The following is a 27,161-nucleotide window of genomic DNA, read 5'->3' on the forward strand; positions in this document are numbered from 1 at the left end:
TCTTCTTACATTTTATTCCATCTAACTTATTCGTAAAGATACCTGTTTTAACCGCTCGGCTTAGTGTCGCCCATCCCGATGCCTGACACGCTGCTGACACGACTAGCATCAGACCAGACCGCCCTAGCTCTGGCCTACGAATGGCGATAATGTGATTCCCATGTACGACATTCTTTAAACGTGTTAGTAATCAGTGCTTTACAGTTAAACGCCGCTTATCCAGTCGGACCTCCAGCGCAAGGTTGACAAAATAGCAACAGCGCATCGTTGACAAAATACATCGACAATTTTTTTTTATTACTATTTGAAATATAACAACGAACGCAACTTTAAATGACGTAGAATAACATCTACAATGACTTTAAAACACGGACATGTCCCTTGTATCAAGTACCTGCCTCTATTATTGACTTATTTGTTATTACACTTTCTAAGTTGGTTTAATTAAAGAAGTCAATATATCAATTAATGCAATAAATGAAGGGTTTTTGGGTTTTATGCAGCCCTATTGGTCTGTGGCCCTTCGTCATCTGGGACACGGCTGTCTATGCGTACGCAAACCTGTCGCGTAAATTAATGTGAGAGCTAATGAGCAACGCGGAACAGTGCCATGCAAAACAGGACGAGTGGGCGCCGCCGTCGCCATCGCCGTCGCTAGGCTTTGAAACCTCTGCCTATATTATCTCCCGCATAGATAAACGCAATTGCTGTCCTTGAAATGCTTCGAATCATTACAATATTTTTTAGTGTTTGTTAGTTTGATGACTCCTAGATCCGAGATTCAGGTACTATTTTTAGACAATTGGACACGATATTATCGTGCTGTATGTATGTATAAAATTGTACGGCTACATTCCTTTTAGTGATTATGAGCGCGTTCAGTAATAATAAATATATATTCTAAGATTTGTATTACATCACTTAGAAGCACAATATCGGTTAAATTTTATAATTTTACTAATATTATAAATGCGAATGTTTAGATGGATAGATGGATGTTTGTTTGTTTGAAGGTATCTCAAGAAGGGCTCAACGGATCTTGATAATCTGGAAGAACACATAGGCTATTTATAAAGTTTTTTTAATGCCGCGCGGACAATATCGCGGGCGACAGCTAGTACTTCTATATAATTAACTATCACTGTATACTAAACCTTAATAATAAATCGTCGACATTTCATTCGAAAAATAATAATGATCATATGTTTTTATTTATTTCAACGCCATAATAAATTCACTTTTAAATTGCCCCATTTAAGTCACAAATCGGCTTGCGACTGAAGCTGTAAGAGTAAATCACCGCAAATGCGTAAATGGATGAAGAATTCCATCAGCACATTTTGTAGACCCCTTTTTCATTACCATGACTAGGTAGACGCGATTTTTTTCTATAACCATTTACTACCATTTCTCGTATCGCGGTCGCGTATGCTTATAAAACAGCACTTAAAAACAATTTGATACACAGCTAATCCCTTAGTGGAAATGTAGTTTAAGAATTTCAAACTGAAATGAAATGATTACCGCGACTTATTACTAAAGTGAATACACTATTAAGTATTTTAATCGCCACAGCGGCATTTGACCTTTATTTATCAGATATTCTTAACAAATTGCCTCTTTTTCACCTGTTCTCTCCCTTAATGTTGTAATTTTTTTTATCAATTTACTATAAGAGTTGAGTCTGGTTATAAATTGGTGCTTCGAGATAAAGTAGCTTTGAGCTTTTTGTACGTTGTGGCTCATTACGTTTCTTTTTACGTTTTATTGTTGACACCAAGTTTTTTATTTATTGCATTTTCTTCTTTTAAGAACTGACGATGATTATTATTAATAAAAAACCTTTATTTAAAATTCTTTTTGGACATACATTTACAATGTATACGATATTTCTTTTTTACTTTGGAATACCTAACTGTTCTTGAATTAATTTTGTTTATCTAGAGTTCAAGAGCCCGCGTTAATGGACAATTGAAAATTGCATATCCGTCTATTTTCCCTTTAGTAGTTCTATATTTCACAGCTCAAGCGTAAATAGAAACGCAAAGTTTTGAATAAACATATTGCTTAATAAGACCGGAAGTGATAGCTTATAAAACTTATTTGAGTATTCGTAAACATTTATATTTTGTTATCACTCGCTTCTTGTCCAACCTGTTCCGTAATTAAAAATAATTGCCCGATTAAATTGCGGTTAAGATAAGATTTTGTTAATTATTTATTATGTAATATTTATCATGTTGGTTTAAAATGTCATTTGCTTTTAATTTCATATCAAATTACAGGTCAATGTACGTAAAATTTATTTACTTAAGTATAATTTCTGCATACATTTAACTGGCTGTCGTCCGCGAGTCTGACCGCGATGAATTAATAAATAGCCTATGTGTTCTTCCAGACTATGATCTACATCTATACCAAATTTCATCGAGATCCGTTGAGCCGTTCTGGAGATACCTTCAAACATCTATCCATCCATCCAAACATTCGCATTTATAACATAAGTAAAATCTAAATCACCAAGTACAAAAAATATTTATGCAAATAGTTTTTTATTAAAATCTGTACTTATCTTACCAATTTTAATATATCAAGGTCTTTGTCGGGTTCATTCTTAGTTAAATTGAAACGCATTATTAATTATCTAATTATAGCTTTTAGCAATAAATTAAATACATGAGAAGTGCCAACGTGAACATCAAACGCGCCGAAGCCTTACTACAAAATAGGATTACATAATAGTGAAGCTGTACAAATGCAGTTCAGCGATAGTACACAACGGTCCGCAAAGACTTTGCTGAAGTAAATGTTGCGTCATCACGACCGTCTAAGGTTAGGTTTCCACTGAAACTTTGGTATTAAAAACTGGAATTATATATTTCACTAAAATCTGCAATTTACGATGTTTTTGAACCACGCAAGCGTCTTGTAACTAGAAATTATTACGGTGTCTCAAGTTTGAAGACTATTTGATATTTACCAATCCCCGTTTAAACCGTAACTCGAGTGCCCTTTACTGGTTAAGCCCTCGAGCTAATATTTCAAATGCCTCTAGAAATCATAGCCTGTAATTAAGGGGCGGTTTACACAGTTCTAGCCGCTAAGTGTGGGAAGTCGATATCTGCAAATGACTTATTTGTAAATGTCCAATAATTAAACATTTTACAACTATAGAAACACACCCCATCGCCCACTCCGTAACACGACACGTGGGGCTTTAGGTCTTAAATGACTCAGATTGCATAGTCTTGCCTGATTTAGGTCGAATCTTTTCATTTATAAATGTATCGGGATCGCTACTGCAAATTAGAAGAATGTCATTTTCTTATAATAAGGTGCGGTAAAAGATTTAGTTAGGTTGTTAATGATAATAACTTGTTTATGTTCTACTTGCTGTTTGTAACACATTTCGCAACCTAAATACCAAATCAGTTTTATCAACATATTTATAAATAGCTTATTAAATCACAACACCATTAAATCATTCTTATCGAGTTACCAAACAAAATAGACGTCCGAGAGCGACGACGTTAGACGACGGAATGCGGTCGGGTTGCGCAACACGCCACGAGGCGGCGCGCGATGCGCCCGCGCACCTCCGCGATTCACCTGCAACTTCCGCCTCCTCTCGCCAACTTGACGAGATTTATGTCCCGCGCGCCTGCAGAAAGGTCATCGCAATTAATAAACAACCGACTAATAAATATAATTAATTTTGGTTATTATAATTGCCAATTGATCAGATTTCGATCTTATGTAACACATAGGTGCATAACAAATTGGAAAAATACAAAGCTGCATTTATTAAAAAGCTTGTTAAATATATATTACTAAATATTTTCTGATTATGGACGTAAATTTAAAGAAAGCTCTCAAAAAACTTAAAGGCATCTTTTCTAATTTTAACACTTAAGTGAATTCCGTTTAATATTCCCTAGACGAAACTTGAGAAAACGAGGTCAGCCATCATCAGTCAACGTAAAAAATTCAACATGTAAGTTAAACGTCGTGTAGCTAACGTGTGAATTAGTTGCTCAGTACTTGCGCAGGCGCATGCGGGAAGTTTTGCAACGCAACCGGGCGACAGTCGAGGTAAGCAAGTTGCTCAAGCCCATCCGGACTACGCAGATATATTTCAAACATGTCTAAATATTTTTTTTTCTACCAATTGGATGAATACATGAATAATATTTGGATTTAATTATTTTAAAAACCAAAATCATAATCCAATATTTACAGCAACAGTTGTCTGTTATTTATAATGTCTGTTGTATAGTTTTTATACAACTAATCAGAAATTTTGTAGCCTTGTTGAAATGACAAATTATTCGAAGAAACAGTTCTATCATTTTCACAACCTTGACCATAGGATATTACAGTTATCTGTTAATAACATAGCAAATTAGAATATTAATTAACCAAATAATTTGATCAAGAATAATCTAGTGACCTGAAATACAAAATAGATAAAATTATTTTTCTTATCTCATTTTTTTTTGTGAAAAATTTTCAAGACGTCAGAAGGTTTTGACGTGTAATCAAAATATTGAGTCCAAACTGTGCATCGAGTTCAAAACAATTAATCCTAATTACACGGATCTTGATTTATTGACACTTTCATACAAAAAATAACATAAAGTAAAGTAACTGCACTGGTTAATTTGCATTTTTTGCAACACAAACTGCACTGCACACCATCCGGAATGTCGGTAATACAACCCTGTAACCACATAATCTAATACGGACCATATTGACCAACTCAATCGTTCAAACAAGGCGAAATTTACGCAAGCCCACCGTGCTAGAACCGTATCGAGTCATTCACTCGCTCCTTGAGCCGTAACGATAGTGTTGGTAATCATTCGATCATTCGTTCGGACCGGAACGATAGTATTGATAATCTGCTCTCGCGTGGGAACCGTTAAAAGGACAGTTATAGTTCTGTTTACACCAGGGTTAACATTTTATATTTCGTAACATGCAACACTGTCATCAAGAATTTAATCTTAAATTTAGAAAAGCGCAACAGAATTTTGAGATGTGCATATAATTTTGACTACATTGTTACTTTAAGTTGTACGTTATCATTATCAGCTCACTACGTATAGTGTAGTGGGACATATCCCAACCGAGGGACTCGGTGCCTACCCAAAGTTAGGGGTGATTGTTGTTATGTTTCCAATTTCATCCAACAATGATCCGGCATACTTTCTAAGATTCCAATAAATATATCCAATATATATATATACTTTGACAATTGAAACGGAGTACATTGAATGTATTCGTATAGTGAATTATATTGTCTGGTGACAACCCTGATTCCTGTGAAAACGTCTTTTCCAGTTACACTGTATGATAGAAGGGTTATAAAGCTTAATAGGAGAAATTGTGTAAATTATAACGCGAGGCTAACGAATGTCTTCCCGTCGCCCGTCGCCCGTCGCGAAGTGATCGTACGCCAGCATAGCGTGTCTTCATTCAAACTGTTTGCATTTCCGCAACATACGCGGAATTATGTATGTGTTACTTTAAAATTACATACTCTCTAGTATTACGTTTATAGATAATTTTATATAATAATTAATTTAAATTTTATTTTAACACGCTACCTTACATTGGGATAGGCGATTTTTTTTTAAATAAAAACTAGACTTATGATGTCATAGACTTAAGTAGGCAATTTCAATACGTAACTTTTGATATGCAGGTTCCAAAGTATAATAATGTCTTATAGGAACTTGATGTACAATCGAAATGGACAAATTAAATCTTTTTATTTTAACCTATAGCTCATTTTGATTATATTCAAATTTAATCAATTTACTAGGCCTATTAACTTAACCATGCCGCGGCACAGATGCGAGGACCTCAACAGAACAATGGAACAAGAGCCCTTTACCGTTTGATCACGACGCGCAGTACTACTCGCTCGGTATAAAAACCTTGACCCGCTGGCCCGCATCCCCGGCATTCCAAACAATCGTACATACTAGCACTAAAAGCTATGACAACGTTTAAGAAGTCCCAACTGTTTAATGGGCGGGATACGACGACTTAAATATAGTATAGCTTGGCTATTTTTAACGCTGATTATTATTAAAATAATATGCAGTTGGATCTATTCTCATTATTTTTATATCCATATCTCGCCAAGTCAATATAATGGTGTAAGATCAAAATAGTTGTTGTCTAATTTCCTACAACACACAGGCGACGATGCTTAGAACGAAACTCTGCGGTTGTTCGCCTGCAATGCTGTTTGTAATGAATGGTGATTTGCTACGGCATTTGCTGTTCCGAAATATCGCCACAGCGACGGAAGGCGCCGCTCTGGACCACCGTCTTAGGACTGCGAAGCAAGTCATAAACGACAAGCGATTTAATATAAACTTTTCTATATATTTGTACTACTAGCTGTCGCCCGCGACTCCGTCCGCGCGCAGTTAATAAGCTTATATGACACGTTCGTAGATTTACCATAGCAGCGCCATCTATTGATTACTTACTCAACCCAGTCGAAAGGTATCGACATCTGTTAGAATCATTTGGAGTTAACAGATAATTGTGACTGTCAAATAATAACAGACAAATAATTAGCAATAAATTAAAATTGCGACTATAATTTGAGATTTAAACTATCCTATCTCTCAAGTTGGATCGAACTGCACATGGTGTGCGAATTTTATTATAATCGGTTAAGTGGTTTAGGAGTCCATTGAGGACAAACATTGTGACACGAGATTTATATATATTAAGATTTACATCAAATTTATAATTATGTGGAAAGTCACTTGATTGAAATTTTTCGACGAACGTGGATGTCTACATCTAAAATATAAGTACAATCTGTGTCTTCTCTTCAGAAAAAACTTTCCGCTTAAAGTCTATATTCAGTAACACATAGTGTCGATCATTAGCGCTAACTATAGTTGCAACCAGTCCGTCGCCATGACACCGGGTTCATCTGCATAGCTCGCCGCTTGGGAAGGAGGTTACCTACGTCGTGACGGATGTCTCCCACAAATATTTTCATACGTAATTCTTCCCTAAGATACCGTTACTTGTATTTTCTTACAAACCAATTAACATTGCAGGATATAGACTTGTTAACATACATTTTAATTAGGCAGTGTCCCAATGTGCGTTATATTATTTTTTTTCTTATTGAAAAATATAACCTAGCCTTCTTCAGAATTATAGTTTCTCTACTCTAAATAGAGTCGTAATAGATTTAAATCATCTTGTTTCTTAATTAAACCGACTGACTTTGATACATTTTAATTAATTAACCAGATTAGATAATTGTGTAAGGGCAAACAGAGCGCGACATTGTTAATTCTTGAGGTCGTCACAAGAACGTATCGAAGCACTACAAGACGTGACTCACCACTGCGACTTAAACCAATAACTATAAACGTTGTCAGAAATATTTCGCTTTAAATGTTTTTCCAGTGTACAGCCTTTAATTGTGTATAACAATTAAATAGGAGCTTATTTGTATACATATATTTAATTCTAAGTGCGTCTGTATTTTAAATCCCATAGTCTCGCTAGTAAACCAAAATTCTAAAATTTATCGACAATAACTGTTCTCTAAAACAGAAAGCTTTAAGATGGTCTCTAAAAACCGGTAAAGTAAGATTTATAGAGGGGATTTGTTGCTAATGGTTGTTTCACACGAGGGCTTAACAGTAGACAGTGCAGTTCTGCTATTGTTTGAACGCATACTAAATCAGTACTGTTCTGTTCTACTGTACAGCTTTACTGTCCTATCCTCGTGTGAAACTAGTCTAATCCGCGGTAATGTGCGCGCTTTATGTCAGATAAGGTTATCGTCGCACGTGTGGTCTCACTAAAAGCGTTTCGGTTCGAATTCCGAGCAGCTCTGGTGACTTAGGGTCAGTAGGGGAGGAGAGCTTCATTTTAAGATAAGCCGCCGGTGGAAACTTGTGACAATAATCTAATAGTGCGACAATAACTTTTACAGATCGTAAACTTGTTACTCGATTTGTGTATATATTTGGTCTATATTTTTACAACCTTTATGGATGTTTACATTGTCTACTAAAAAACTCAGTAATTAGTCTGTAGTAGGAAGTGTTGAGTTCGTTATAATTATAGTTATTAACCATCGATTTGTTAAAACAAATTAATAACTTATAACATTGTAACATTCACAAGATAACTGTAAATGTTTGCTATGTACCGCATTAACCTCTGTGCGATATAACAAGGTTAAACAGGCGTCGTGTAAGGTGATAATATTGACGCCTTTCTTGTAAACAAACAGCTCTGAGCGCGATAGTCGTGACCCGAGACGAGGAAATGTTTGACACGTATCGCTCGTCGGCTAAAGTATTTTCTCTATACAATATTATGAGTTATTTTAAAAAGTGGCAGTGAAACTCGGAAAGTATTATTAATTTATCATCTAACAGTTCAGTATTTTACGTACTTTCGTGACATGTACATGTCAAATGGTAGAACAACAAATGCATAATATGACAAGTAGGATCACAGTTCTACTGAACAATTATGTCTTCTGCTGCCAAAACTTATGTCGCTGGTAACGAAATATGTCTCCCAAACATTACGCAGTCAAAACACATAAATCTATTGGAACGTACTTAAGCATCTCAGTTAAGGGCCAAGACAAGTATCGACGCGTAATGCGATCAAAGTGGATTAACTGATTGCTCAGGCGGGGGTCGACGGGCGGCGGTCCTTTAGCACGTCGTTTGTGCTTAGTTTTGGTTCGAGTGTCACTTGCTTTGAAGTGGACCGAAGGGCGCAACATGTTTTATGTTAATCCATCTTTATTACTATCGATTAGGGTTTTTACACACTATTATATATAGTGTCTTATAGAAGAGGAGAAAATGATGATGGTTTCTTACTCATAGTTTAATGTAAAATACATATTCATATTAAATAAATAATAATTCAAATATGAGAAAATATCAAACAAGTTTGTTGACTATTTACGTAAATACTGGTTCAGTTATTACTTCTATCAATAGTAAGTGCGTTAAAGACATATACAATGTAAACTCTTTATAACGTTATCCTTTATAACAATAAACTCCCTGTAACGTTGAAGTGAGCCCAATTTGATTGGTTTGCGTTAAAACCCACATACATACAAAAACATTTGCGTTGAAACACTCTTTATAGCGATACGCCATTCTCTATTACGAAGAAATGTGTTCATATTTGTAGACAGTAAATATTTATTATCGGTATTATTGTTTATGTTATGTTATCTTGTTAATTTGGTTGTTTTTTTGTTGACTCCATATAACGATAAGTCTTTATAACGACAAAAAATGCTATAAAGAGTTGTTGCTATAAATGTTTCGTTATAAAGAGTTTACACTGTATTTAAACATTTTGTGAGTACCTAATGCATACAATTTAGTTAGAAAAACATTTCAAATCAACTCACCAACAGTATGTGGAGGTCAATTACCTTACGGTTTACCGGACACGGGCACTGGTGTCGAAATCCGCACCCATTTGTGTTGTTTGCCAAAAAAATACTTTTAATTTAACGAGTAGAGCGCATGAAATTAAATTTCATTGTTTAGTAATTAAAACGTTTTCGCTTTTAATTCTAAGTAAAACATACAAAGAACACTGTATTTGTAATTTCTTTAACTTTAATTAATACTTTATTATATATTTCAGTTTACCATCTAACTTTATCATTCAATAACATCCATTTTTTATCATCTAATCTGTATAAGTAATCTATAAAATACGTCCGTACATAGCGTAGAAAAAGCTATGTATGTGATGTTCCGGAAGTGTCGCGGCGCAAACAATGCACTATTGTGTCCGGTAATTACGCCGGACTCGAGCCAGCGACATCGCTGTCTGCCCCACTTTTGTAACTCTCCGTAATATCCTGTCGAATTGATCTAACGTGGACTGCACACAATACGAACTCGGCTAAAACTTCCCATTGCTGTGGTATCCAAAATGTTCGCATATTCCCTTTTTTTTTCCTATACTAGTAATTTTAGTGCAATAATATTTCATATTTTTTAAATCTGTCCGCATATCATTAAAGGAAATTAATTAAATACAATTAATTTGTACGATTAACATTGTAATTTGTCAGCGATAATTATATCTTATAAAATTTTAGAAATTATAACATAAGTAGGGGAAGTGGAACATTATTCCCCTCTGAAAAAAAGGGGGGGAAGTGGAACATATTGTGTAGGGTCCTTTGCATGCCGCACATCATCATACTGTCCCATTACAATACAATAAGCAATCATCTTACGAATAAATAAAGCCTTGCCCAGGCCCATCTCTTTATTGCACCATCTTTTAATTGGGTGGCCATTGTGTGATTTTTTTTCCATTGTATCATAATATTTATTATTACATTTGCAACTCGACAATTTGTCCCTCGACATGGGATCGGCTTTTAGTATGCTGTTATATACATACCTACATTAAACTTAAACATACATATTGGTTATATGCTATCCCAAACTGTTCCAAATTTCGACATTCGTCCATCCAAACTTTTTCATTTAAAACAGTAGTTTTACTCCAACCTTTAAAGTCGTAGTGAAACATTTTTGTTATGTCTCGTTTGATATATATCTAAATTGGCGAATGCGAAATCGAAATTCGATTAATTAAATACTCTTTTATAATCGATTCGCATAATATATGAACGTTGATTGCGGTGCGCGCTTTTGATTTATCTCTGTTTAACGCTACTCAAATCGTTTTATCCTCAAGTGAAAGTTACATTATGTAAAGTGTTAATTTCTTGCAAAATGAATACAACATTTATAGACGTAATTGGCTCAAAGACTATGGAATATAATTAATCTATGAATCTATTTCATTAATTATATTGTTCCTATTTTACTGTCTTAATATATTTATTAGTTACTAGTTGTAGCTCGTGACTACGTCTGCGCGGAATTAAAAAAAAACGTAATAATTAGCCTATGTGTTCTTCCAGACTATATTCTACATCTGTACCAAATTTCATCAAGATCCATTGAGCCATTCCGGAGACACCTTCAAACAAACATCCATCCATCTAAACATTCGCATTTATAATATTTAAGATTTTGTGAAATAATAAATATTGCAGTGTCGATATTTATAATCGTTTCTTAACAAGCCCATCTTTTTCATGTTTAAATCATAACATTTGACAAGTTTACAAAATTATGAAGCGTTGTATATTAATAAAAAAACAAGGAAACCGTTAACGACGTCACCATATAATATATTGGACACCGATTAAAGTTTTTCGAAAGCAATAAAATCGTAAAAATACATTTATAAGCTCATGTACAAATGGAAATAATCACGTATTGTACATGTTTATTTCATTGGAAAAAAGAAAGTTATATCATTGTTCTGTCGGAAAGGTGTACCGAATTTAAACCAACAAAATGCCAGTTCAAGAGATCGGCAGGACACAGGAGAGAAACAAAATAAAAGGTAAAACTGATTCCAAACCTGGGGCTCTCTGCCAATTGATGTACTGATAAAAAAAACTATACTATGAAAATTTGGAATTGAATTTTGATCGTCTTTTGTTTTGCTTCTGTTTGTCAGTAAAAATTGAATTTTAACTGGCTTGACTGATTTTGAAGATTGACGTGTAATTTGATTCCTATTATTCCCACTATATTTTAAGGGTAAATTGTTTTTTTTTTACATTTTATATGAACTAATTAATATACAACTAACACCAAACTTATATAAAAGGAGGTATGAATATTGACTTGAGAAAACACTAATGTAAACGGTTAAGTTGACGTAGATCAGCGTGCCGCACGAAATATAGTCGGACGAGATAAAGTCGTACGAGATGGAGTCGTAGCGTGTGGTAATTCGTTCCACATACGCTAACTATCGGTGACAACCACACCTGATATTTACGCCTTATATATTGGTGACTTGGATTGTTACATTTTAACCTGCTTTTAGGGTTCCTTGATTCGTATAGATTTTTATGTTTAAATTCGTATTGACGTAAAAATCGTTTTATCTTTATTAGATTCATAATCAAATGTTAGGCGACAGTATACAATTTCTTTTTGCGATAGTAAACTTTAATATTAAATGTAGTGTTTGTGATAAAACTCTCACATCTCAGTATTGGTGTGCACATCTCAGTGGCAACCCTGCGTAAAGGTTAAGAACGCGCGCAAATCGATCGACGCTCACAGACGTATCGCGGATCAGTAAACCTCAAAGCTGTTAACCGTCTTAGTAAATTACCCATTAAACAGGGTAACTTATCAAATTGTTTTAATTTCAAATGGTTTAAAACGGTATTTGAACACAATGTTAGTTCTAAAAGCGTCTTCTATTACTGCATCTCTTTTGTTTGTTGCATATTGAAAAAGGAACGCAAAAGATTGCTAATGTGCTATTAGAAAACGTCGATTTAGGTTCACAGTTTAACAACTATAAATGAGTTGAACCGCTTTCGTTCCGCTGTTTGTTCGCTCCACTTTTGACTGCGTAAATCAGATATGCAACGTATATCAGCGTGCACCGGGCGGCTGGCGGCGGGCGACGGGCGACGGGCACCGGGCGTGCTGAGTTATTGTATGACGGCGGACTGTTTTATCACTCCGCCAGCACTTGTAGAAATGTAACAGCTCGTTAATTTGACTTTCTATTTTAGCTATCAACAGTGATATTATATTTACGACCAGTCGCATGATTATATCTAATCATAAGTTAATTATATACAATGAAATACAACATATTTATTACTATGTTTACGTACTCTTAAATATATACAATAGCCAACTTGTATATTACCTACTTCTACTGTAATTCAACTAATCTCTTACATCTATTTTATTGGACTTTTCTCAAAAGTGCTTTTCCGCTAATAATATCAAATAAATAAGTAAACAACTTCATTTTCATCATCTTTGAAGGTAGTAGAATAATCGTCAAACTTCCCCAAATATCGCCATTCAAATAAAATTCCATCATTACTTCGTTTTCTAAGAACTATATAACATCAATCCGTGACGCAAGTGTCGGGGAATTCCGCTGATGCATCTCGTCTGGGCGCCGCCGCCGCGAGCTGGCGACCTTCGCTAAGATGTGCAGATAATCCACCGCCTGCGTAGGCACAGCCCCCACAATGGGCTAGACAATTAACGATTCTAGGTCACATCTATTGCAGCACCACATCAAAATATTCATTATGAAATATTTTCAGAAAACGTGGCTAAAAGTTTTTGGTAGGTACCAGTTAACACATTATTCAGCTTTATCATAAACTACTGGTAGTTTCTGGATACTCAAACAATACTAAATGTAAGAAACATATATGTTACAGTCTGTTCAAGTATTTTAAACCTCTTAAAATATATAAAATAAAAATTTAATAAAAAAAATGTATTCCATGCAGTAGAAAATAATAAAATTAGAATAATTGAATATCGTTAATTAATAATAAAATAACTATAACTTACTATTATTTTGTTCAAGTATGTTCAAGTTATTTAGATTATTAATATGCGTGGACACCTCTCAGGTGAAGGCCTCCTCCAAAGATTTCCATTTGTCTCTGTCTCTGGCGGTATTTATCCAGTGCGATCCAGCGATATTTCTAATGTCGTCCTCCCAGCGCGTGTGTGGTACCGACGCGCCGCTTGCCTTATAAATATCTAAACAAAACTAAATACTTAAGTCTCCCACCTAATTAAAATTTATAGCCATATAATTCCCTGTAGCTAATGAGTACTAAAAACAACTTCGTAAAAATTACCATTTCTACTATTGCCGTTTACAAACTAAGGCCTAGCACACACGACAATTTGCATCCGACGCGGGCAATGCAACGCTAAAATAACCATCGCTGACGCACTGGATAAAGGTACGTGCTTAGTGCAGGGGAGAGCGTGAATTATGTTTCGTTTTAACATCCAAAGTTACACAGTCCTGTCGTGAAACGTTGAAAATTGTATGAATAAGTAAAATTAAGTTACAAAATAACTCACACTCTTAACAGTCAGCAAAATTTTATTCAATATTTATAATTGTAAATTAAAATACAATATTTCGAAACTGAAATCTCATCTTTTATTGATAATTTATTATCAAGATAACTTTATAAATGACGTTCTGGAATGTTAAGATGCTCATTTAGTAATACGTAATGGTTTATTAGCGCCCACTTTAAAATACGGAAGTGAGAGTCGATAGAATTATTACGAGTAAAATTACAGCTTTAAAGATGTGACGATTAATATAGATATTAGTCTAGATAAAAGTATAAAGAAGAAAGTAGGGCTGATCGTTTTTCACAAAAACTAAATGATTACAAGGGAACTATTCAAACAGCACTTGAACTAGATCTAAAGCACATTAAGTTATATGGTTTGTAGTTAAAGTTAGGAATAGTTATGTTTAATCACTTAATAGATTTGTAGAACCACAAATCGCTCCTCTGCACTCTCTGCTCACTACTAAGATAGCTGTATAACGGTTACATAAAACGGGCAGTTATAAATAGAGGTTTGCATATTTAATTTAACAGCTAACAAGGTCCGAGTCCCTATAAACAATGATTAGCACCAGCAACGCCGCGGATAGCAAAGCCCAGCCGAGAACTGAGGAACCCGCCTGGGAACGATGGAAACCGGGTAGGGACTGAGGAACCGGCATCTTATCTACTCACCATAATTCATTGTACGATAAAGTATAAATATTCAATTTTAAATTCGCTAAATCACATATTAATCTTCTCTTTTCTTTTTCTTTCCGATCTTATCTCAATTTACTTTGAGGTCAAATGTACCTCTAATGGACTATTGTTTTATACTAGATTTTTTTTTATACTCAAGATTGTGATAATTAATTATACTCTATTATAAAGGCACGTGCCTTTTGACTTTAACAAATAATTCAGACGTAGTACCGTTCGCATGTGTTGCGTGGTATTCTCAGCCGCATCGCCCGGGCCATAAACACGTCGTCTGCAACATGCCCGACTCCCGCTGAAATAGGAATACAACTGTTAGAAATTCCTACCGTTCACTACCATTGAATTGCTACCTCCGTTTATCCCGCTACATCGGGAATTATAGGAGTTAAGTGACCACGCCAAAGGACATGGGAACCATTGCGTAATCTTCAGAATTATTATGCGGCCCGCACCAATTGTACTGTCCCGATGTAATCCCGCACCGATGTTCGACTACATTGCTCTCCACAATCTGTATGTGATCAACAATTGCATGTTTAACATATTGCGTGCATTGTATGCTGATATGTCGCTTTCGATTTCCGATTTTTCATATAAGTATGGCGAAGTCATTAATGACATTGAGCTACTTACGACCAGTTGTCAAATTAGACCATTTTCGGGGACAGCGAAAGTCTTTATAAATCTCGTTATCTTCGAAATGTCTCATTGTCGAAAGTCGATCGATAAATTTTGATTAAACATTCGGACAGTGCGTTCGTTAATTTAAATTGATTAAATCGACCGGGTCCGGCTCCACGGTCTTATTTTCACTTTTTTTTAATTACCTATAGCTTCTGTCATGTGTTTTAACCATACGAAATCCGGTAGTCCGAACTCACATGTCTCCAATCTTTAAAGGTCAGCTACAATTTATATTAATAACCATTGACCTGAGTTACATTGCTTCGAAATATTCAGATCAATTATAAATGAATCCAGGTAACACGTCTGTATGTCAATTTTAATATTGTAGTACTTTGAATTAATTTAAATATGTCGGCGTCATAAGAATTCAAAGCAGAGTACAATTATCATAAGAACGTCAGTATGTTCTATGATAGGGGGGGAGTTAGGTGTATTATTATGGCTAGAAGAGCGGTCGCTCCGTGCGGGCTAACTGTAGCCATTTGCATACCGCTAGGATAACCACCGGCGCGCGCTGATAAATGCTCAATTATATCGCGCAATGAAACCAGAGCCGGCGCGGGTCAAGTGCACGAGGACGGAGCTTCAAGGTCAACCCCGCGATCATTGTATTATGATCTTGTTTGCGGAAACATTCCAAGGTCGCTCGGATGCCACACGATTCACCTGCCTCAGGATCAAATGACGTTAGCTTCACAGCAATTAGATCCCTTTTTTCACCCTAGTTTGATTTAAACAACAAATTATAAAGTCTTAGTTGGGTTTTCCTTAAAGATGGCTAAAGTAATAACTAGTGTCAGTGTGAAGTATTGAAAGTATGTGTATATGGCGCTGGGTGTTCGGCGGCGTATTAGCGTGACGTTGAGTAACCGTGCGGGACCCGGCGCTCGTCCGTCATGCCGCTAGCTGCTAGCCTGGAAGCTATTTCTAGCCGGCAACAGTAACCGCACGCATACGTTTGCAGCACCGCCTGCGGTTTCGCAACGTTCACCAACTTGAAAATATCATTGGCCATAACTCTAAATTAACACATTACTGGCAGAACATTTCTCAGAATTACCTTAAGGCCGAACAACTGCATGCTCGTTTAATTGCGCCATTAGTATTGCAACTTGAACCATTTTAATTCACCTTCATTTGGTTTTTATACTGATAAATGCAGGACATTTGTCCTTATGATGCAAATTTTACTCTTATATAGAACGAAACCTACAAACGAAGTCAGCATGAACTTCATAGTTCTATTTCGTCATGAATAAGAGTGTTAATGATTTCCATGTCTTGTTTTCAGCCAGACACAGTCCCGCAGGCGAGCGTGGACATGACGTCCGTGCTGGAAGTGAGCGAGGCGGACGGCGTGACAGGACACGCGCACAGCCTGGCCATCACCACGCCCGACCGCGTCACCTTCGTCAAGGGCACCAGTCGCGAGGAAGCGCGCTGGTGGGCCGACATACTCAGCATGTACCCCAGGAGTAAGGTAAGAAACAAAGTGAGCTTCTAATTATCCTAACAACTGCAATAATCGGTAATTTGCAAGAGCGTTACATTTTATTTAAAGAGAGGAGCGGCTAAAAACATAATGAAATTAGACAAAAATATAAATTCCTTAAACTTGCACAAACATAATACGATTAATATAACTGTTATAACGAATCATGTTACTAATTATTCGTGCAATTTGAATAACTCCCTGCATAATGAGGCTTGCTGCAGCCGCGCATGAGTTCACAAGTGAAACGCTCAATCTCGTATCATTAAACGGGCTGTTATTATTGAGTCGTGTAGTTGCGGCATTAATTCATCGAGCGGCTCTCATGCGTGCCCTCGTTGCGGTCAGTAAGGAAACGTCCGCGTTGCCGAGCCCGAAATACAGTGTTTACATGTCTAAACGCCCGACAAGCTATTTAATGAGATGTGGAGACTTCCCGAAGTACGCTTGCGCATTTTCCTTATTGCTATTCTGCGGCGTACACATATAGACTGCAAGGTTGATGACCCGAGTCGATGTTTTTGTTATTTTATCATATATTTTGTTATCTAAATATTTTTTTATCCGTTTCCTTGCTCGAGCTTCGAACTTCCTTGAAATATGGAAGTATTTATTTATCTACTAAACTTGTTATCCATATTATTTTTAAATCCCAATGACAGCTTCGCAACATATCTTCCGATGCATAGTCTATTGTTTTAAATTCAACACATGTAGGGGTATACATAACACGCTGACTCGTCATGCACCTGAGCCATGTATAAAGGTAGACAAGGACGCGTTCGGCGTCACGCAGGCGAGCGCATTGTACCGGCTAGAGTTACAGCTTGCTTATCGGGTTACGAAGCGGCCGTGCCATGCTCCACACCGTTGACGGATGGACAGGTGCGAACAGTAATTGGAACAGAACTCTCTCTCTTTGTGACTGTTTTTGCAATAACTGAAATAATTCAATTTTATATTAAATGGCTTAGTATACCGCCAATATTAGGCACCGGCCGAAAGAGAGTTGGCTAAATCTATTAGAATTTATTTTATTATTAAGATTTTTTATATAGGCTACAGGCGAAGCTTTTCTTGTACGGGCTAATATTTCGTTTCGAAATAGTAAGCGCTAGCCAATAAAAATCTTCAACACATAAAAATGTTAATTGAACTGAAACTTCGAAATCATTTCTTCCTAGAAAAGTATCATAAATTTAGTCACTAAAACTTAGACTTATTAAAAGAGCAATCTAGGAGAAGATGTCGAATCACACTTCAATTTATCAGATCCGGTACTAGACAATCTAATTCACCAATTGAGGATAATGGTTACTTGATCGAATCCAGTTAATTGTTTCGGTGGCTTTTGTTGCGATTAAGCTAATTTGGGAAAATAGACCGTATTCATCAGGACAATTTAAGAATAGCTTGCTAATCGATCTAAAAAAAGGAGCAAATGCTTTAAGTGAAATTAAAACTATAATTAAAATATGTTCGTATGATGAATGGATAAGAAATATTTCATTCTAATTTATTTATTAATAATTTCATTATACAGATTGTCGTTTAAAACGTTGATGGATTGCTTCCCATCTAATACATTGGACGAAGCGATATGTTTGGAAAAAAATCAAAGCTTCGTCCGCCACGTGAGAAAAATACCACTATACTTCGCCATTTTAAATTTTAATGCCACCAAGTGTCAGTCTATACTGATACAAGTCTGAGATTTTTTCCACGTAACATCAGAAGTTAATATCTCGTGACAGCAAAGTAAATACCTAAGTGGTAGAGACATAATTCAACGATTTAGATTTTCAATTCATCACTATTAAACCGTCTTAATAGCTTAGTTTACTATAAGTTGGAGTTTAATTTTATATGTATAATAATAAATCTAAATTGGTTGTAAATTGTTCGTCTTATAATTATCATATACCACACGTTGCGACTTTCCATTCAACATTGTATGAGTACTTAGTGCATTCAGTGATTGTACATACATCGTGTTATGTCGCATTCAAACCGGTTGTTATCACATACACCTATGATGTCGGCGTAATTGTCTGGAGCAAGTAATAAGAAAATAATTACCCATCTACATTTTCTATCATTACGCGTTTCAAGTAACTGATCGTGATGTTGTTCAGCTTTCTTTAGCAATTTCAAACAAAGGTTTTCAGTTAATGTTTTATAATCACTTTTATTCTATCTTCTTTATAAGATTTTACTTTATGGTGAAATGTTTTGATAATAACTACTTGCCCTCTTTAAAATTGTTTTAAGCCATTTTATATCGTTTAAACCAGGGATTCCCAAACTATTGAGGGACTCGTTTTCCAAAATGAACTGTTACCTCAGACCTCCATAGCCAAATTGTCTACTTTTAAGATCAATTATTATTATTATTTTTCATTTTGACTTAAGTCACTAAAAGAAGACAGAGTGAGAATTAGCAATGCTTTAAGTTCGATATCGACCCCTTTGGAATCCCTGGTTTAAACTGTAGTGCACAATAGAGTAATAGCTTCAACTTTTGCAGCGGAACTTTTGTACATATATTTATGTTTAAAATATTATAATAACACTTACCGTGGGTTTCTAAGATCGAAATCTCCGTTTAAAACATGTTATCTCTGTTCTGTCAAAGATAATGACTGGGATGACGATTATTTATACAAAGATGGGAAAAGAATAATATACAGGATGATTTCTTTTGTAAGTTGCGTAAAGAAGTAAGTGGAACATGCGGAAATATTGTCGGACGTCACATTCTATGCGACTCGACTACCTTACATGGATGATGAGGAAATGTGATAGAAATTCTCTGGCAATTAGCGCTGCGTCAGATTTAGCTTTGCGGGTTAATTAAAATTCTTCATTTGTTCCTTAATGAAACAGCAAGGTTTAGACACGGTCTGACTATTAATAACTGATCGATAAATGTTGCCATTTTTGTTTCTTTGTTAGCGTTTCAGTGTTTAACTTACAATCTGATTTTTTTTTTTTACTTTTTTAATTATATAATTTTAATCTTTTAATTAGAGATGAATATATTAAAAACATGTTTTGGATGTCATATTCAATTATTTATTACCTCTATAGCAATAAATGTACTTATTAAATCATAAAACTGTCTAATTTAATGATTTTACTGTGATATTTCAGTGTTTAACGGTCGCAATTTCTAATTCAACACGGCCGCCAAATACCTCTTATTATCCGACTTCATCCAACAACAAAATAATGTAACAGGACTATGAAGGTGCAATTATTTATATTACATGTCATAAAAAGCAAATTTTGCATCGACATTTGGTATTTTAAAGTTCATCGCTCTATGTTGAGGTATCCAATCAAATCTATGTTAGGTATAGTACTATTCAAACTTAATGGCTTGCGATTTCGTACGGCACGATGCGTAAACCACAATTTTAAGCATTGGCAGGACGTATAAGTGGGCATTTAAGACGCATGATTTCATCTATTCGCAGTCGGTGTACCTTGCACTAATCTACATAGCGTGCGTTCGCAGCTTAACATGAGCCTCGGTAAAGTTTGAATCATATAATAGTAACGGTTCGGCGGCAGTACAGTTCGATATTGTTTTATGTTTTGCTCGATTAATTTCATATCGCCGGCGTTAGCGCTGCCTCGGTGCGGTCACGTACCAGTTGTAAATCTGGCCATCGGATAATCGCCAACAACTCGCTCATTAGCGTCTGTGTTAACAGCTTTAATAACATGCGCCTGCGCTACAACTGTTTTAATCAACCTAAAATCTTAAAGAAGTCTAGGTGACTATCAGATAATCTTACTAATATAAATACGAATAGTGTAACCAGAACGGCACAACGGATCTCGATGAAATTTAGTATTGATGTAAAACACAGTCTGGAAAAAAACATAGACTACCTATGACCCCAGAAATATATACGGGATACGTTTGATTAATATATTTTGTCCATAACTCTGCAACAGTTCAACATATATTATTGAAATTTGGCCCTGAAAGAACATAGTCTTGAAAAACACATAGTACTCATGATATTCATGATGTGTTTTTTTAATTCGGCGCGCATGTAGTCGCTGGCAGTACTTACTGAAATACGTTGATATTTCACCAACGGAAGTAAATCCGTCATATTCCAGTTTCAGGTAATCTTGGGTCATTAAAACTATGAGTCAGTCACTTGGAGTATAATTAAAACATATTTCAATGTAGAGAGGTGAGAGTTTGGAAGATATTTTTCGTGAAGTGAGAGTTCTTACCACTCGAGTATGTGTTCGCGTCAGGTGCGGCGCGGTCATTATTATATATGTGACGTGACTCATTGATTGTCGTTTGTTATAATGTTATGATTCACGAAATCCAAAATCCGTTATTTAAAAAAACATCGACATCAGGAAAAAATGAGAGTTTTAAGCTATGACTCTGAATCAATTACAATTTCATAGATTGAATGAATTGTACTGAAAATTTTCTGGTCTCAAATTACAAGCATTTTTATTAAATAAAGGATTATTTCTTCTTCTATTTAAAGAAATATTAAAATATTCTCATTTTAATGGAATCAATGGATTATTCTTTCTTCATATAACGATGCGGTGAATCTCTAAAGGCGATGTGGCAGCGACGTCAATTAATTCATTAGGGTCGGCAGTATCGACAAATATCGTCCGACGGCGAACGTTAACAAGCTATGTGCTTTCGAACAATTAAACGCGTGGGTTTCTAATCGCATTTTCACATCGTTACTTCTAACAATACAGTTCGATAACGTATAATGAACTCTATGTAATAGACAATAAAATCTATATTTATATGTGTTACGGATGTAAAGTTTATGCCTACATTAGCGATATCTGAATATTGAAATCTGTAAGTGTATAATTACGTTGTAAGCACGTGTCCGTAGAACGGTGACGTGTCGGATGTTTTGTAATGCTTCAGATTCTCAGACATTGATACGATGAGAGAAAACAAGATGGTGAACTTACGACATTAATCGTGCATAACATGATTAGATTTGAAGTGTAAAAAATACAAGAATTTAAACACAAGTGTGCATTAAACTACTTTCATCTATCTGTCACTAACTTCCTTATTAAATTTGTTTTTTAATTGTTTTGTTCTCAGGGGCGACACAAACGCAACGCCACCTTCCCTGGAGGTCAGACCGGCAGTCTCCTACAATCTTCCACAACGAGAAGTACGTATCTTTCAACAATTTTCGAAACATTAATAATTGAAACAAATGATCTAAAAATTACAATAAAAGGTCACGAAACTAATCCGTGATAATCCTTGAGAAACGTGTTAAGCAGTAGACGCGCTTTGACTTTTTTATTTGATGACGTCATCGTCGTGTCAAGCAGTAGACGCGCTCTGACTTTTTTATTTGATGACGTCATTGTTATGAGTCTATATCAGCCTCGGTTGCAGAGTACTCCGCGGACGCATCGACACTGCGCGACGCAGCGGAGGGGTGCGGAGCGGGCGTGACGCGGGCGCGGTGCTGCGCCGGCGCCACCACGTGGCCCGGGCCGCGCGTGCAGCCGCCGCAGCCTGAGATCGCAAGCCTCGCCCCGCCGCCCAACATCGACACCAAAGGTATTCAATACCCATTCATCATGACATGCACACTCGAATTTCGCACGCTTTAATTTTAAAAATATCTAGAAGTATCTGTGTTGTTATTTCAAGATATTTTAAACGAAATTAGCCATAATTAATTAATGTCTCATTAAAATTATTTTCATAATTCATTCCCTTAATAGATGAATCCCTTAAATTAATTTAAAATTAACTCGATTAACGAATTCGGTCCACAGTTTATTAAACGATCAAATGGAAAACGTTAATACTTTCCGTGCAAAGTTCAAACTGCATACAGTTAATTCTAGAATACCTGGGAACTGTACCACCTACATAGCCTCATAGCCAGCGAGGCTAAGCCGTGACGTCACCCCATACATCAAACGAGCATGCATCTGATATGCGGGGCTTTCGACACGCGAAACCTTCCCACATCACACAGCGCGCGGTGGTGGCGCCCAGGCGAAATTTGCATTTCAAATTTCAACCCATAACTTATTTCTATAAGTACAACTAACTTGATTTTATGATAGACATACTAATTTATATCCTAACTCCATAGTTCCAAGATTGCAAATCGCACTAACGATCTCAAGATACCATCAAATATGACGTCATCTATTCTATAATTCTTAAGAGGATTTGTCGTCAACCTTGGGCTACATTCGCGCTGAAGAGAAACCATACAAATCGCCATGACTGTTCATTAAACTATGTACACGCTTTGTGTCTACAGGGCTCCAACAAAACTCTTTATGCCTGCCTAATAAAGTTTTCTTTTTAGTACGAAGCAAAAGAATTCAAATTTTGAAATAATAATGATTTTAAAGAGACCAAAGAAATTCAATAGATTTTAATAAATTTTAGTACCTAATCTTTCTAATATAGACGCGAAAGTTTGGATGGATTGATATTAGTTACTACGAAATCGTTAGATCTAGATGAATAGTCTAATCAATTTAATCATACTATTATAATACATATTATAAATGCCTAGATTTTAGATGGATGGATGGATGTTTGTTTGAAGGTATCTCCGGTACGGCTCAATGGACCTTGATGAAATTGGGTGCAAATATAGAACAGAGTCTGGAATAACACATAGGCTACTTATTAAGCTTTTTTAATGCCGCGCGGACAGAATCGCGGGCGACAGCTAGTTTTAAAAAAAAAAAGAACTTTACACAAGTTCTGTACATACTTTGGAAAAAAATAGTCAGACTTGTTTTATGATTACCTCTACTAAAAAGGTTAAAAAGGCTAAATCCGTGAGGATTATAACCTTAAGTTAATTCCAATGTAATAACTTTACCATAAATATAATTAATAAGAGACAAATTGCTTCCACATGTACGGAGTCAATATAATAAAATAGCCGTAGTATCGACAGTTGCAAAGGAAACGCGGAGGAATGTTCACGGCCTTGCGATGTAGGACATCTTAGGCCTGATTAATTATTCCCCATTTACGTGCGACCTCCAACGGCCGAGTGGTCCGCTAGCTCCGTCAGGTCGTGGTTCAAGCCCGCCGTGTAATACGATTTCTCCGCCGTCCGTTGGTCCGCGCGTGCCCTAAGATTTTTCCGCATCGCCCGCGCTTCCATTACAACCGCACGAACACCCTTTGATACCACGATCGATTGATCATTTTAACACCACTTAGATCTTTCGAAACGCATTAACATAATTAATGTTGTCGCTAACGGCTAATCAATAGGTTAAAGTTCGATAAACTTCAAGTTATCTTGCAACTGATTAGGCACGAATGCGTCGGATAGATTCGACGCAGCTTACAAAACATTCTGCGACCTTGTCATTCACCTACGAGTACATCCAGTCCATAGGATAATAAGAAACAAATTTCCTGTATTGTCGACTAGCTGTCGCCCGCGACTCCGGCCGCGCGGAATTCAAAAAACATAAAAAGTAGCCTATATGTTCTTCCAGATTATGATGAGCCATTCTGTAGATACCTTCAAACAAACATCCATCCATCCATCCAAACATTCGCATTTATAATATTAGTAAGATAACAACTTGACATATATGAGCTTTAAGTCATTGAACTTTACAATTACCAAAATATATGTCATTAACATGGGAGCGATATAGATAGAAATGGTATATAATACATCTGTGAACATTCACGAATGAATCCATCAGTACAAATATATAGTGTTAGCTGCATTCACTTTCAGTAAAAAACCATAATTTGGTGTATATATCATGACTCGGCAACTACTCAGATATAACATAATTGTGTAGAACATTACGCAGTTCTAGATACATTTATGTCGAGTTGATAAAAACAGCGCGCAATGTATTCGGAGCATTGCGATAAACAGCAAGTGATAGATCAATAATGATCGCTCTACTTCTAATGTGCTCGTAAACATTTTATATTATACAAAAAACTAGTCATACTTATTTACAATTATATAGTTAAAGTTTAAAAATTTAAATAAGAAAATATTAAATAATAATCGTTCTTTTATAAACCATTTATGAAGGATTATTATTAAAAATTACTGTCTTAAAATAGAGTAACAGGTGCATCAGAATGTGAGTTGTATGATATATAAGGTAATCATCGTTGTAAAGATCTCATCGGTTTATCATAAAATTGAATCAGCGGTTGCTGATATGTTGCAGTGTGTTGTCTGCACCGCTACCTGCAATCTTCCTGCGCGCTATCAATTGCAGTCAACTGCGCCACGCCCGCCCCAAGATTTAGTGTAACCTTTGCCTAATAATTGCCAATGCACAATGCATTTTGTTATTTTATGGAAGATTTATTGAGCTGATATTTTGTTGATAAATTTAAGTTAGTCACATTCGATTAAGTTAATAAATTTGAAATGCTACTTGTAATATTATCTTATATATAAAATTCTCGTGTCACAATGTTCGTTCCCGTACTCCTCCGAAACGGCTTGACCGATTCTTATGAAATTTTGTGAGCATATTGAGTAGGTCTGAGAATCGGCCAACATTTATTTTTCATACCCCTATTAAGTTTTTTTAATTGCGCGCGGACGGAGTCGCGGGCGACAGTTAGTTATATATACCACTACAATCTGTCTGAAGAACGGCGTTTTAAACCGCGGATTTCTAAGTCCAAAAACCTCCGTTTAAACAATCTCTATGTTGTCAAAAATAATGACAGGTCATCCCTGTTTGATATGATTTAAAGGAGTGTGATTTTTTAGGAGTAATTAATCATCCCTGACGATATGTTTTAAACGGAGATTTTAGTCTCGGAAACCTACGTATATTTTAGAACGTTTTAGACGTTATGTGTAAGATTTCGTTATTTTGTTAAACTAGTATTGATACCTTATTAGTACTACCTAGTACTTACCTAGTATTGAAACTACAATAGAAATAAAACTTACTCTCGAAATACTTTAAAAAGAATATACGAGTACTTTCACTTTGACTTGATAATTTTATGGAAAAGCTAAAACTGTTACATACCTCTAATCGATCACTAAACACATTTAATTATTCGATTAGTTCTGTGCGGTTTATAAATAGCCATTATACGTAAAATCTAACAGAATACTTTAGTATATAATAGCCCTGTCTACTATCGACTTATACTTATCCGCTGTCAGAACCGAACGTTTGAAATATTGTTGACTTTCATTTTACGCCAAATTTTATTTTACTTATAGCCAAATAAATTACCATCTGACTTTAGAAATACATAACAGAATTCGGAAATAACAGATACTTGCGAAAGTTGGAATAAAAAGCTTTGAATTCTTTTTATAGTCTGTGCAATGGAATAGTAATTATAAAATGATTTGCTTTAATTGAATGAGTGAATTTATCTCAACTCAGAGTCTAGAATGTTTTATGAAAATGTAGAGTATTTAATAAATATTTTACTATAGGATGCTTAGTGCATTTAAACTTTTTCTTAATAAAAAATTAACTTATTAAGTTAGCGATGTGGAAAGTCCAAACTTCAAAGACTGTGCACCAAATTGTTATGACTAATGATCCTAGTTCGTTGATCTCTGGTTATTGATGATGCTGATGACGTCGAAGGTTATTGCACCTTTAATTATTATAAGATTCCATTTGTGAGACTTCATACTTTGAATTTGGATTAAGTAAATATTTGTACAAATAATTAACTCATTAGAAACTAATTAGCGTTGGACAATTATTTGTGCATTTGTATACACTCAAAGTGAGAACTTAAAAAGTGACAACTGCTATATTTCTTGAATTCAATAATGAAATGACGAAAGGAGAAAGGCTTTTTAACTCTGTTGTTACAAATTTCATCTTAGTTAATATTACCAGTCGTTACGGTGTTCAGTATCAAAGGAGGTCGCAAATGCACTCGCATGCCACTCTCATGCCACTCTCAGTGGGTGTCAATGATTTACGATTACCATAGCACAGTCATAAGTTCAAGTATTTATATTCCAATGGAGTTTTTTCATGTGTAAATCTTAGATATGTCGACCGCGACATCTCATTGAACTAGCCCCTTTTCAATTTTATTAATTTCGTTTTAACTCAACCGATCCTCAATAGCAGTTTATTTACTACGGGATATTTATTACAGCCATTGTGATGTGGACGCCGGCCATTTTATGTAAGCCATAAAACTGCAAACGTAATAAATCATACACGCCTTTTAATTTCCAATAGCGAAAG

The 27,161-nt window shown here is 35.6% G+C and overlaps 1 protein-coding gene across 1 annotated transcript in view; it reads left to right on the forward strand.

Moving 5' to 3' along the window:
• The window catches only part of LOC106720728 (protein outspread), a 221,741-nt gene that overhangs the window by 184,085 nt on the left and 10,495 nt on the right, over nucleotides 1–27,161 (forward strand). The window contains exons 4-6 of the mRNA XM_014515481.2: nucleotides 16,701–16,889; nucleotides 22,027–22,099; nucleotides 22,333–22,500. Coding sequence (XP_014370967.2) covers nucleotides 16,701–16,889; nucleotides 22,027–22,099; nucleotides 22,333–22,500 — 430 coding nt within the window. The remainder of the gene's footprint in view (nucleotides 1–16,700; nucleotides 16,890–22,026; nucleotides 22,100–22,332; nucleotides 22,501–27,161) is intronic.

This window comes from Papilio machaon, chromosome 4, assembly GCF_912999745.1.
Source record: "Papilio machaon chromosome 4, ilPapMach1.1, whole genome shotgun sequence".
NCBI lineage: Eukaryota > Metazoa > Arthropoda > Insecta > Lepidoptera > Papilionidae > Papilio > Papilio machaon.